Source organism: Antechinus flavipes, chromosome 4, assembly GCF_016432865.1.
Source record: "Antechinus flavipes isolate AdamAnt ecotype Samford, QLD, Australia chromosome 4, AdamAnt_v2, whole genome shotgun sequence".
NCBI classification, from domain to species: domain Eukaryota; kingdom Metazoa; phylum Chordata; class Mammalia; order Dasyuromorphia; family Dasyuridae; genus Antechinus; species Antechinus flavipes.
In genome coordinates this window covers 428709232-428724524 of record NC_067401.1, presented here as the reverse complement: position 1 = coordinate 428724524, position 15293 = coordinate 428709232, and the positions used below count along the sequence as shown (strand labels likewise).

At 37.0% G+C, this 15293-nt stretch overlaps 1 protein-coding gene across 1 annotated transcript in view; it reads right to left on the bottom strand.

Moving 5' to 3' along the window:
• The window catches only part of ADCY10 (adenylate cyclase 10), a 133121-nt gene that overhangs the window by 66810 nt on the left and 51018 nt on the right, over nucleotides 1-15293 (bottom strand). The window contains exons 10-12 of the mRNA XM_051996831.1: nucleotides 8821-8897; nucleotides 7007-7196; nucleotides 4116-4171 (exon numbers count right to left, since the gene is read on the bottom strand). Coding sequence (XP_051852791.1) covers nucleotides 4116-4171; nucleotides 7007-7196; nucleotides 8821-8897 — 323 coding nt within the window. The remainder of the gene's footprint in view (nucleotides 1-4115; nucleotides 4172-7006; nucleotides 7197-8820; nucleotides 8898-15293) is intronic.

The following is a 15293-nucleotide window of genomic DNA, read 5'->3' as shown; positions in this document are numbered from 1 at the left end:
TTGAATTCAAGTAAGCATGCCCAGTAAAACTAAATCCAAGAGTATTTTTTAAATTTCTGAAATAACAGGAGGGATGCTGTAAGCTACTGCCAGTAATTTCTGAAAGATTGTGGAGAATGAGAGAGATTCAGCAGGAAAGGAAATGAATATTTATATAGTGCTTTAGGGTTAGCAAAGCCCTTTACAAAAATATCCTCTTATTTGATCCTCATAAGCACACTGGATAGATAGGTATTACTATTTTCCTCATTTTACAAATGTTGTTTGCTGTTGAAGGGATTCCCAGTTCTTCCTGAGTCTAAATTTTCAGCTTGATTCAACCCATTCATTGTACCACTTAGCTATAGATATACTAATTTTTTTAAAAAGCCACCTTTTCATGATGAATATGGAAATGTTTAGAACAATTGCACATGTTTAATCTATATCAGATTGCTTGCTCTCTTGGAGAGGAAGGAAGGGAAGAGAGAAAATTTTGGAACACAAGGTTTTGCAAAGGTGAATGTTGAAAACTATCACATGTATTTGGAAAAATAAAATACTAGTAAAGTTGTAAAAAAAATTTACAGAAAAAAAATAGAGATTCTTTTAATTTTTAAATATTTTATTTTCAGTTCCAAAATGTCTTCCTCTACCCTCTTTCCAACTCATTGAAATGTCCTAAATTTCAAGAGAGAAAGAGAATGAAGTCTGTAAATCTGCAACCCTGTCTTTGGTTCCTGGCAAAATTATAAAATGTATTATTAAAGGAATGGTCAGGAAAATCTGAAAAAGAGAAATGGTAACCACAAAAAGCCAGTTTAACTTTATCAAGAATGCTCCATACCAGACTGACCTCATTTTCTTTTCTGATTTAATTATTAGACTGATGGATCATGGAAATTCTATGAATTTAGTTTACTTAGATTTCACCAAAACATTTGATAAAAATCTTATGCTCTCTATGTGGAGAATTATAAGCCATATAATCATGCTGTTCAGTCACCTTGAAACTGGTTGAATGGATAAACTCAAGAGTATTTACAATGGCTCTATGTTATCACTGGAGGTGGTCTTTAAGGAAAGGTCAAGATGATCACTTATTAGGAGTATTGTAAGTGGAAAAGTGGATAGAGTAGAATCCAGAAGATCTGAGTTCAGATACTTCCTAGCTACCTGACCCCCAGGCATGTTACTTAACCATACCTTCCTCATATGTAAAATGAGGAGTCCCAGGGTCCTTTCCAGTACTCAGTGTATGACCTTGTTCTATATAACATTTTTATCAGTGATTTAAAGGCACAAAGTATTGATCAAATCTGCATGACATAAATCTTGGAGAGACACTTATATGTTAGTGATTGGACATTTTGAGCACCTTGATGAAGTGCAAGCATACTTTGTTGGAGTCTGTGAATTTGAAAGGCAAAAAAACCCAAAAAACCCCCCCAAACAATCCCTGCTCAAAGAGGGATGCAACATGCACACAGACAATTAAATATTAAGATAATTTGAGGAGGGAAGGAAAATTTACAAATGGGACCTTTAGTATTATAAAAGATAGAATGTGGGGCATCTAGGTGGTACAATGGATAAAGCATCATTGAGGTCAGGAAGACCTGAGTTCAAATATGGCAGTTAACATGTCCTAGCTGTGTGACCCTGGGCAAGGCACTTAACCCCAATTGCCTCAGCAAAAACAATAACAACAACAACAAAAAACAGAATGGTAGGCAAAATCAAAATAGATGAAATTTAATAGTAATAAACTAGGTTGTACACTGGATTTAAAAGGGAAAAAAAACCAACAGCTTCATAAATAAATGATGGAAGAAGCCTTGTTGAACAGAAGTGGCTCTGAAAAGAGACTCCCAAGAGGTTTTAGTGGACTGAATGCCAGAATGGATAGAAAGTTAGACTTGGAGTCCAGAAGGTCTGAGTTTATATAAACTAGGTAACTCTGAGAAAGTCACTCACTTTCTCTCCAAGCTGGCTTTCTCATCAGTAATAGGAAGATAATAATAGCACCTACTTCATAGGGTTGTGATGATGAAATGAAATAACTTGTACAGTGCCTTGCAAATGCTAGCTATTATTCTAATTATTATATGGGTCAACAGTATAAGATTGAGCACCCAGAAAAGCTAATAATGTGGTTGTAGGCTGCAGTGAGAGGGAAAAAGTAGCAGAACATCAAGGGTTGAGAAGGTAATAGTTTTCACCAGAACTCATCTGGAGAGAATATACTTTGTTCTTGGTGATATAATTTAAGAAAGAGATGGGCAAGCTGGATGGAATCCAGAGGAAGATAGACAATAAACATCAAGAGAAGCACTGTTACCTTTGGGGGGAACCATTCATGAGTAGATAAAATAATAAGAGCCTTTTGTCTTTTCATCTGTTCCCCAGGAGAAGTGTATAATATTCTCATGGACATTCTCAGCTGGTGTACCTAGGCCAAAAGTCTTAGGGAAGTCCCAGGGAAAACACAGACAGGAAATGGAGATTTTAAAACCTAGACTTGAAAAGGTTGAAATGAAACAGGGGAACTACTTTGGTCTCGTTGGGTCCAGAAGGCAAAAGTAAGAGCAAAAATGGGCAATGTGAGGAAAATTTCCTAACAATTAGAACCATTCAGAAATAAAACTGCCTTTGGAAGTAGTGAATTATTTTCCCTTAACAATAAACTAAGAAAAGGCTGAATGAATGACTCCATTTAAATGTAGAATATATTCTTGTTCAGGCAGGAGTTGGACCATCTTAAAGGTTCAGTGGGTCTGGGTAATTTCTTAGCAAATAGGAAGTCCAAAACTGGACCTCCATTAGAGGATTCAAATAAAGACTGGATAATTTCTCCTATGGAAATGCTGGAGAGATTCCAATTCAGATACAAGTAAGGTGAGAGTTCCTTCAGCTCTAAAATGTTTTGATTCTACAAGTCCATGGCCTTATGTGGGGCTGCCATAAAGTCTTTGTATACATCTAAATTAAAATAACCCATAACGTTTAAGGATTCTACAAGTCCATGGCCTTATGTGGGGCTGCCATAAAGTCTTTGTATACATCTAAATTAAAATAACCCATAACGTTTAAGGACGATAGAGGAAATCTGTAAGTGACATTTGAAAGCACATTTGTTAGCAATGAAAATAACTATCACCCAACTATTTGTTCTTCTAGATCTTGTGACAAAAGAAAATTGGTTGTTATAGATGAGGAGACAATGACAGCCAACTTGAAGTGTCTATCATGTGTGAGAAGAAAATTGTATTTGTTTCTCTAAGTGGCAGTCCTCCCACCTACAACACAATGCACAGTTATCAATATCAATTATCAAAGTCAGGTCAAGTAGGCAATCATTTATTATTACCTACTTTGGGCCAGGTTTTGCACTGTGTGCTAAAGATACCAAAACAAAACACAATTATTACCATACCAACACAAAAGAAATACAAAAGACAGCCTTTATTCTCAAGGAAACTCATAATCTTATTATAGACACATCATAGAAAATAATTAATTATGATTCAAGTCAGTCAAGTCTAGTTCACCTTACCTGGGCTATTTTTCTTATGTCATTTCACTAAATAGCTTTACTTTGAGCTAATGTTGTCATCTTTCTGAGTATTTAGCAAAAACACATCTGATGGGGACTTGTCAGCTAGGGATCTAGAACTAGTTGAATAACTAGAACCAAAGAGTAGTCATTAATGAATCAATGTCATTTAGTGGGATGACCTTATGATATTTCTCAGTCCTATATTATTTAACCCTTTTTAAAAAAATCATTGAGTTAAAAGTCTATTGCACTTGCAGGTAACATTAAGCCAGGAAGAATAACTAACACGTTGAATGACAGAGCCAAGATCCACAAAAGATTTCAATAGGTTGAAATCAATCAACAAGCTTACTGATTACCTACTTTGTATGAGGCTCTGCACTAGATAGATACTAGGGAGACAAATAGAAAAGTAAAAGAGTCCTTGTTCTGAAGATCTGGCATTTCATTGGGTGAATCCAGTTAGTTGAACTCAGTAGGTAATCCTCTTGGAGGAATCTGCATACATGGGCCTGAGCCCATGCACAGAAAATGGATGTATCCCAGCTTTCAGAAAAGTGATAGTTTCATTACTTACCTAGGAGAGGGTAATCGTCATGTCTGCTGCAGGTGAGAGATGACATACCAAACATTCTATTGGGAAGAAAAGGATATACCAGATTCTAAAAACTTGTTTTGTTAATAAGATGTTTTAAGGGCAGCTAGTTGATATAGTGGCACCATCCCTGAAGTCAGGAGGACCTGAGTTCAAATCTGGCTGCAGGAACTTAATACTTCCTGCTTGTGTGACCCTGGACAAGTCACTTAACCCCAGTTGCTTCAGCCAAAAAAGAAAAAAAAAAAAGACAGAAAGAAAGAAAAAAAAGAATGGGTTTTAATATCCAGAAAGTCCCCACTTTAGCATCAATATTCTTTTCCCCTGAGAAGATGGTAGATTAAAGACCCTAAAAATGATGGTCTTTAAGGATGCGATAGAAAAAAATATCTCCTTCTTTCTAAGAGAAGGTCCAGGAGGGTTGGCAAACAAGAGGAGACTCAATACCCAGCATCTGACCAAGAATATATACTCTTATAGCTCTCTAGAATTTCTCTGTAAATTTGCACCATTGGAGGGTTTAGGAAATGTGTTCCAGCCTGAATTTATCACTAGTTGGGTTTTCCTTCTGTTTGGGGATTTTCCATGACTCAAAAATGATGGTGCTCCATTGTTCCCTTAAATCATAAGGCAATATCAGAGTAGTGTAGCTTGTTGTACAAGGAACTAAAACCCCTTGAGTCCAGATCTCGGACCTGGAGACCAGAACCCCATGGTGCAGTTGTGTGCTGCTATTCTAGACACTGACCTTGTGGAGTACAGCAACGACAGGATGACATGCTCTTTGCTGCTTTTATAAATCCCCAGGGGACATGAAACATAACTAGACCCAGCTCATAAGGTTCAGCTGTTTTCAGGATACTGGTTTACAAGAATGATCAGTCTTAAATCGATTCCCTGTGTGTTCTGTGTTCTGGATTCCTGTTTTCTAATGCTACAGACACCTAATCGGGGACAGAGCTTTTGCTCCTTCTTCCTCGTCTGTGGTCAGGAAATAAAAGCAGTGTGACTATTACTAGTCTAGATATTAACTTAGACTAAACAGAGGATGCTAGCTTGTGTGTGTGTGTATATGTGTGTGTGTGTGTGTGTGTGTGTGTGTGTGTGTGTGTGTGTGTGTGTGTGTGTTATGAAGCCTATGGGCTCCTCAGAAGATTTATATATGCATGAAATAAAATACATAGGATGAAAAGGGAAGGACAATTACATTGAATTATTTTTTAAATGATTTCCTAGACTTTTGGTGAAAACTCCTGGCAGAATGATAAGGGGAAAGAGTAGGAAGACTGGTGATTAGAACCAGACTTCATAACTGGCTAGCTTCTAAGCTTTAAGACACAAAAAATCTGTCAGTAGAAAGAATAGGATTTCCAAGCCTGGAATTCTTTCCCTCCTCATCTTTACCTCCTATCTTCCTGGACTTCTTCAAGTCTCAGCAAAATTCTACTTTTTGCCAAGAAGCCTTTTCTCATCCCCCTTAATATGATGCCTTCACTCTGTTGATTTTCTCTCATTTATCCTGTATATAGCTTGTTTGCACACAATTGCTTGTACGGTATGGTTCTCATTAGTCTACGTGCTCTATGAGAACAGGGACTGTCTTTCATCTATCTTAAGTATCTCCAAGATTCGGCACCTAGTAGGCTCTTAGTAAATGCTTATTGACTTGAGTCATAGGGACTTTAATCCAAATGACAAGATAAGGAGAGTACAACTATGATCTTGAGAGATGAAGAAATAAATATATTCATATACGCCAGGAAGGGCTCTTACTTGGAAAGGGATTATGGGTTGAGCCATAGGAGAGTAGAATGATACATCCCTTCCAGAAGCAATGGCAAAGTACTAGAAAGGAGTGAATAGAGGCAGTAGCAGAGTAGCTACATAGTACAGAGTACAGATTGCACAGTAGCCTATAAATCCAAGGAGATTGGTAAGGAGTTAAATGAAACATAGTTGAAGTAAAGAAAAGGAAAATAAGGGCAAAGGATATGAATTGTTAAGCAGGTCTAAAAGGGAGAATTTGCTTGCTTGTTGTTTATTCAATTGTTTGATTCCTCATTTTAAACACTAAGGGGCTCATTGAGCAAGGCCTTGCCCATTATTTGATGCTAATTTTTAATTGATGATCAAGTTTGTTTCTAAAAGTTTAATTAGAAGAAAAAAAGAATCTAGCTTCCTTAAATAAATTCAAGATACCTGACCCAGATGATTCAGCTCCCACTGCAAAGAAACAATCCTAAAATGGGCTGCTAGGCAATTGGAAAGTGGACAGTGTTTAGGGGTAGTGATAAATCAGATGTTCATGTTCCTTTTTTAATGTCATTTTCATTGATACTCAAATTTTACAGTAAGATATTATAAAAACCTCATAAAAGAAAAAGAAAAAAATCAGATTTCTTCTCTGGTACAAAGGAAGAGCTAAAACACTTTTACATGGATTTTCCACATCATGGGTGCCATACACTGAACCCCCTCTGCAGTATGGAAGGAATAACTCTACTGCCTGCTCTGTCTTGCTCTCAGTGGAAAACAAGCTAATTGAGAGGAGAGGTTTTTTTTTTTTTTTTTTTTTTTTTTTTTATCTCATCCTGTTATGTGCAGCACCTAATTTGGAGTCCTGTGTACTTAATGAATACTTAATGGAGGAAGTTGAATTAAAGGGTCAGCCAAGGATTCTTAGATGTGGGAAGCAAATAAATCCTTCACTGAATGATATCAATTAAGGTTGGTATAGGGACTAGTGAAGTGTTCTGATAGTTTATTCTTGGCTTGGGGACAGGGTCAATGTCCCTAAAGGGGTACTGGGAGAGACTTTCTTGTGTTCAGTTTTCCCAAATGGATAACGGGAAGAATTCATGGATTACACTCACACTTTCTCATTCAGGCCCAGGCACTGATAGAATGGTCCAGGCTCGGCAACACCTTTCATATGCTGCTTTGGGAGCTCTTTAAAAAAATAGGAGGGAAGGCTACAATTGCTGTACGTCACTGAGTCACAGGTCACGATGCCAGGGTAGTACATCATCATCCGGGCAGCAATGTTGACTTTTTGACCAATGACTGTCATGAAACAGAAAGAAAAAGGCAAGACAGTGACCATTACTTCTGAGGGTAGTCTCACTCTCCAATGACACCCCCCCACCCCCACAGTGGCATTCTGACTTCTGGCATATACAACCCCCACATATTAGAAATCTCAAGTGCAGGATTATTCAGGCAATGGCAAGGTACCAGAATACAGAAAATTAACTTTTACTTGTATAGTAAGACAAATCCTCCATTTTCCTACTGAGATCTGAGGTCTCCATAGAAACACTTAGTATTTAACATTTCATTGGAAAATAATCCACTTAAGGAAAAGCAGATAATAGAGTATGTAATATTATATGTTAAATATTAATAAGATATATACTAAAGTTGATGATATCCACTGTCATTTATATCAAAGCATCTTAAACTAAGGGTGGCAAACCCCATATGGGGTTGCAGAACAATGCAGGGGTCATGAAAAATTTAAAATTCTTTATGTAAAAATAAACAAGCACATTATTCTCAGTAGTATACAAATTTGTTTTTGTCTTATAAATTATATGTATACCACAGAGTTGTTTTAAAATAAATTTCTTGATGATTTATTATCCACAAATGTTTGATTTGTATACCTATTTAATATGCCCATATATCTGGGGATATATAAAAATTTCTCAGTGAAAAGGGAGTAGTGAATGGAAAAAGTTTTAGAAGCCCTGATTTATATAATACACTAACATTGGGAGAAAACTATAGACAGGAAGGCATTTTGATTCTTACTTTCCCCTGTGAAATTTCTCTTCCTTTCTTGAAGTCAAACTTCTACAAGTGAGGAGCTTGATCTCATTTCCTATTTTCTACAGAAAATCCGCCCCCCTTCCTACTCCTCCCACATTCACTCCCAATCATTTCACTCCATCTTCAACCTCCAACTTCTCCCAGTTTACTAGTTTGTTTCCTTTTGTCTTCCTACCATCCCAGCAGGTTAGCATCTGCTATCCAAAAGGAAGGAAGAGAAATGAGCACTTATTAAACACCTACTACATGCCAGGCACTATGCTAAATGCTTTACAAATCTCTCATTTGATATTAGCAACCCTGGGAGATGCTATCATGAAACCCCATGAAGTCTATTCTGTCCCCCTCCCTAACCACTTTGTATTAATGTTCACTAATCCATTAGCTATAAACAATGTAATTGTAGTATTTTTCTGTCTAACTCACAATGATTTGGGGAAAGCACTCTGAAAGTGCTTTGAAAGAATGCTCAAGGAACTATAGAAATGTAAGTTATTATTACTTTGTTGAGGAAAGTCATGAAAACGGGAATATATAAAGAGAAACACAGTCTTTGTATGCAGGCAATTTTTTTTTTGTATCTTTGGGGAGGATCTCTTTGTCAGAGAAATGTGGGGTTACTCGGTATTGAGTCACTTAACCCCAATTGCCTCAGCAAAAAGAAAGGAAAAGAAAAAAATGAAGATATCTTTACTTCTTGACTTTTTTTACATTAATTAATACTGGAATCGCTATCATGCAACAATATATTTTCATATAAACCTGTATATTCCAAAATGCATACATTTGAAACAAGACGGGCGTGAATAAAATTATAGGGCACAATTTCATCCAGAGGTAAAGCAACTTATCATACCTGTGTACTCATGTCTCACAGAATGGCCAACAATTCCACAGAACACTATTCCACTGGCCACTCCAATGGATACAATCCTGATGACCAAAAGAACAACAGTCAGTTGGCACAAAGAAATGAAATGTTATTTATAGAAAGACAAAACTGAAAGGGAAATTAAGATGAGAGAAAGAAAGGGAAATGTAATGGAAGGGAAAGTGAAAAATATCCTTTACACTTATTTACTGATTGTTTTTCTTAAGTGATTTCCTCCTCCATCATTCCACCCCTCTCCCCTCAGAACTAGAGATAAGGTAGCAATATGAAAATGGACCTTTTGTCATTGGGTCAAGTTTCTAGAAGCTGTACTTGCTTTTGTTGGCTATTCTGCCAGCAAAGGTCTCATTTGTCAATCAAAAAGCAGTATATATAACAACAACAACAACAATAATAGTTAACACTTATTTAGTGCTTACTATACCTGGAAATATATGAACTGAACATTTTACAATGATTAGTTCATTTAGTTGTCACACTCCTGGGAGGTTAAGTGCTATTATTGTTCCCATTTTACAGAAGAGGAAACTGAAGCAGATAGTGATTAAGTGACTAGCCCAGAATTTCACAGTCAGTAAAAGTCTCAGGCTGTATTTGAATTCAAGTCTTCCTGGCTCCAGGCCCTGTGCTCTGTGTCCTATGGTGTCCCCTCTCTGCCTCGGAAAGATGAGACTGGTCATTACTCATGTCTGTTGAATAAATCCTCAACATTATTCTTGGAAATTTTCATTTTTCATTTTTAATCCTAGTGATAAGGATTTACTGTCTTCTTGGGTCAGGAAGAAACTCACAGGGCTATTATCAGGTATGACCAATTCCCACATTATCCTGTTTGTTTAGAGTGTTTGTGAAGAACTCTATTGGCTTCGTTGTCTATTCTCTAACCTCTAGGGATCTTTAAACAACTTTTGAGTTATTAATTAGCATTTCTTTAGACTGATCTGAACCTGGTCTGCTTATTATTTCTTCTGGCTCCTCCTTAATCCTTCTCTCTGAGCTCCCTGACACTTCCCCTCCTTCTCAGAGAAACTTCCAAGACTATATTTTCCCTGTAAAAGATCTGCTCCCAATGAAGATCGTTGATTAAGTCAGTTTTCTCAGGACTAAGCCTATGTGAGCTACTCTCTCCCTCCTCACAATACCTTCCCTTGGCATCTTTCCCCTTACTTATAGCTAACTCTAGTTAATCTGCTAAACGATTCCTTGGAGCTAACCTGCTAGTCAATGGCATACCCAAATCTCACAACATATTCCTTTAATGAATGATTATTTTCTTGATGATAATGATAGCCCTATTGCTCTCCCAATTCTCTTTTATATTACCATTCTTGATGTCTATTTTACCTCTTATTTTGTCTGTAACCTATTCCCTAAATAAACCTACCTTTTGGCAAAAAGGATGGCTATTGTGAATGTCACATTTATTTCCAACAGGAGTTGCTACCCTGACCTCATCACTTGACTTCAGTGTCTTCCCCTCCTATACTATCTTATTTCAATCCAATCCAATTCATGTTGATGAGGTGATCTAGTTTTGGGGGTTCCCAGTTAGGGAACCAAAATATGATGAGGTTAAGTCTAGCTTTGGGGGCTCCCAGTATGGGAACCAGAAATATGATGAGATTTAGGTTTTGGGGTTCCCTTAGTAGGGAACCAAATGATAAGGTCTAGATTTAGGGAACCAAAATGAGATTAGGGTTTCTGGTGATCAGGGAGTTAAATGATGAGTCTAGTGGCAGGTTAGGGGTTTAGGGAACTAAATGGAGAAGTTTGGCTCCCTACATGCCCTTGGGATTCAGCACAAGGATAGGGAGTTTGGGGAACCCCCTTCTGTCAGCATAGGGATTCTCTGTAAAGTAATTTATGAACTCAAAAACCCAGATTGATAAAAGAGGTTTATTACAGGGATTGGGAAGTAAGGTTAGAAATCCTGACAGAAAGTCATTAAGTCTCATTAGGGAAATAGGTGAGGATAAAGAGAGGATAACACTGGAAGAGAATATTATTCTGGCAGGCAGAGGCATAGCATGGCATAGCCTAGCATGGCATAGCATGGCATGTTTGGAACCTCTGCCAAGAGAGGATTTTAGATTGGCTCTTTTATAATAGGATCTTTGGCTACAAGCTGAAGGGGGCTAGTAGGTGGAGTCCCAAATTGGCTAATCTACTAGCTGGGTTTCAGTTTGAGCTGGAATTTGAATTGAATGAGTTTCCTTAACTCAACCAACCGCACCTAGATAACAGAATGAAACTGTTTGTCTTGTTTCCCTCAGGTTGAGGTCCCTCACTGAGGCAGAGTTGAAAGAGATTTTCTCCTTCAAGGAGTTTTAGAGTTTTGGGGTCCCTTCTTCAATGTTACTTCTCTTTCCCCTTCTACTTTGAATTTTCAGTATGTGTCTGCTGCCAAGATTCAGTCTCTCTGAAACCTGGATGCCCCATCTCTCTTCCCCTTGCCTGTGCAACCAAGTCTCTATGTGTAAAAAGTGTGGCATTTGCATTCCAATGAAGATATGATATGATAGTCTTGAAGATAGAAATTCTTTCTAGAGTGTAAAGTCCACACTAATTCCTTTTTCCACACTCAGAATGCCCCACTTCCAGAGAAAGCAGAGAGGTCCAGTCTTGGGGATGTTTCTCCAAGTGAGATTTGCCTTCTATTGCCTCTTTTTTCCTCAAGAAAGGAAGGAGATGGTGAAAACACAATTTAGTATAAAAGATACCATAGTGTCTTATGGTGTTTACTAAGTAATTTTTTTATTAAAGCTTTTTATTTCAAAACATATGCAGGAATAATTTTTCTGCATTAATCTTTGCAAAACCTTGTATTTCAATTTTCCCCCTCCCCCTCCTCTTCCCCTAGATGGCAAGGAATCCAATGTATGTTAAACTTGGTGAAAATATATGTTAAATCCAATATATGCATACATATTTATACAATTATCTTACTGTACAAGAAAAATCAAATCAAACAGGAAAAGAAATGAGAAAGAATAAAATTCAAACAAACAACAAAAAAAAAAATTGAAAATGCTATATTGTAAACCACACTAAGTTCCCACAGTCCTATCTTTGGGTGCAGATGGCTCTCTTCATCACAAGATCATTGAAACTGGTCTGAATCATCTCATTGTTGAAGAGAACCATGTTCATTAGAATTCATCATCATATAATCTTGTTGTTGCCATGTACAATGATCTAGTTCTGCTCACTTTTCTCAGCATCCGTTCATGTATATCTTTCTAAACTTTTCTGAAATCAGCCTGTTCATCATTTCTTATAGAACAATAATATTCTATAACCTTCATATACCATAATTTATTCAGCCATTCTCCAACTGATGAAGAATGTTATCTTGAGGACAAAGAGATTGTTGTTTTTCATTTGGTCTTGTTGTACCTAGTATCTAGCACACCCTGTGACTCACACATAATAGGTACTTAATAAATGCTTATTGGATTTGATTGTACTGTACCCTCTCCCTCATTATAAATTCTTCAGAGGCAGGTACTATATCTCAAAACTTATATTTCTTTTAATTCTCCTTTCTGGCTAGCCCAATCTTAGGCACATAGTAGTCACCCAGTGAATACCTGCTTTTTGACTTACTATCATACTCATTTTAGATTAACAACTGAACCACCTCCCTGACTACCAACTGCCATTAATGCCTCATTATAGATGTATTTGCAAAATTGTATTTGCAGATAGCTCTTCACATTGCCAGAAAAAATATAAATTTTATTTTCTGGGGGAAAACAATTGCCTTAAAAAAGGAATGATGGCATTAAAATCCAACTTTGCTGTTACACTGGCATAGCTACAGTGGGTGGCCTGGTATTCATTCATATACTTTTCTAAGATGCATTGATGAATATATATAGGATTTTGAAAATTAAGTCATTACAGGGGAAGAGGAAATGGGAAGGTAGAAGGCAACACTTGAACCTTACTCTCATCAGAATTGCTTCAAAGAGGAAAGAACACATACACATACACATGTACACATACACACACAGTTGGGTATGGAAATCTTTCTTTCACAAAGGAGGGAAAATGGATGAGTTAAAGCCCTAGGAGTGGTGGTGGTAAAAGGGAAGGTGGAGCAAAGGAGGCTATGATCAAAGATAAACACAAGGAGGGGGATAAAGAGAGAGAGAGAAAGAGAGAAAGATTAACAGAAGAAAGCAGTTAGAAATCATAACTATGAATGTGAATGGGTTAAGCTTCCCCATAAAATAGAAGTGAACAGCAGAATGGATTTAAAACTAGAATTCTACAATGTTTTATTTATAAGAAGACATGCATAGAGTTGAATAAAGGGCTGGAGCAGAATCTTTTATGCTTTAACTGAAATAAAAAAGATGGGGGTACCAAGCATGGTTGCAGACAAAATGAAAACTAAAAGAGACCTAATTAAAAGGGATAATCAGGGAAGCTAGGTTTTGCTAAAAGGTGACATAGAAAATGACATAATAGAAAAAAGTTTTAGCAAGTTTCTCTAATAAAGGAAATAATAATTATATATGTATATAAAATAAAAAACAATAATAAAGGCTAATAAAGGCCTCATTTCTTAAATGTGTAGAGACCTGAGTCAACTTTATAAAAAATTAGAACCATTCCCCAACTGGCAAATGGTCTAAGTATATGAACAGAAAGTTTTTCAGAAGAAGAAATCAAAGCTATCTAGTCACAAGAAAGAATACTCAATCACTATTGATTAGAAAATGCATATTAAAACAACTCTGAGTACCATCTTGAACGAGGTGAGGTGAGATCTTTCAAGACAGTTGTGAAAATCGAGTAAGGCTTCATCTACTTCAGAGTTTGAGTAGGCCTGAAGGACTTTAAGCATTGAGTCAAGGGCATACTTAAGTCCCCTTCCTGCTATCCTCCCATGACATCAGCGTCTCCCTATTTCAGTCAAATATGGGCAACTATGTACTTATTGGTCAAGTTCAATTTCTTGGGTAGTTCCTTCGTTTAGAATGTAAGATCCTCAGCCAATAAGGATGAGGTCAGTGGTGGGATGGGGTATTTGAGTTAGGGATTAAAAGTGTTGACCCTGCTCCCTCCCACCCTCCCATAGTGCTTCTCCCTTCCATTGTCTGCTTGATGGGTGGGACGCCCTTCTAGCGAGAATGTATAATAAACTTTGCTTATAGAGATCTCTCCAGCTTTTTTATTAAAATGGGGATCCCTCACCATTTCTGAACCACACAATCTCATATGTATCAGACATGACAGTTGCTGGAGGAGATGTGGGAAAATAGCTTGGTGGAGCTGTGAATTGGTCCAATCATTCTGGAGAACAATTTGGAACTAGGCCCAAAAGGCTATAAAACTGTGTATCCTTTGTCTTAGTAATACTACTACTAGGTCTATATCCCATAGATATGAAGAAAAGGGGAAAAGATCTCTATGTACAAAACTATTTATAGTAGCTCTTTTTGTGGTGGCAAAAAAAATTGGAAATTGAGGGAATGACCATTAATTGGGGAATGGCTGAACAACTGAACAAATAGGAGGAGAAGGAGGAGGAGGAGGAGGAGAAGAAGAAGAAACAACAGCTATGACACATTTCAGCAAACTTGTTTCCTACCCTTCTCATGAAGAACTCTGATTAGAAAAATCTGGACAAAAGATGGGGAGCTTAGTTCAGTCCCAACTTAGGCTGGAAAGGAAAGGATTCTTAACCCATGCTTCCCTGAGGCAAGTCTGAGAGAAGAAATTCATTCTCATCTAAATAAAGTGACTATTATTCTAAAAAGAGGCCAGAACATTTGAAAAAGACCAAATGTGACAAATGAATGGACATTTGGTTTTTACAAAAAATTCAATTGGAGAAATGAAACTTAAATTAGAAAACTGAAACCCACAAGGACATTAAAGAATAATCAAGAGTGGAGTTTATTTTCTTCTAAAAGAAAGTAAGCTCTTTGGGGAAGATGAGGTTCGGCTCTGTTATCAGGGTGATGGCCTAAGATTTGAAGACTCTTTTGTTCTTTGCCCTTAGTCCTTCTCTGTTATCTTCCCCCTTCTAGAATGGAAGCTCCTTTGGGGCAGGAACTAGTTTTGGAAGGAAGGGTCCTATCATGCAACTTTTATAACATCCAGTTATTATAATTCATGTAACTTCGATAACATCCAATTAATGAAGAATCAGGGGAGGGACTTTGTGCTTCAGGATAGGAAATAAATTGTTGCCTTTGAAATTTCAAAGGTGTTTCTACTCACTTAGGTGCCCATTATTGCAAGAATGTAAAATAAGTCTTTCCTGCATTCATCAGTGAATCTGTGGATTTCTTGGTAGGATATTTTGTTTCTTACACCAAACCAACCCCCAATCCACACATAAAATCTCTCAACTCAGAGAATATTTGCACTCAATATAGAAAAAAATTAAGATTTGCCAAGTAAATTCAGAGCAGATATAT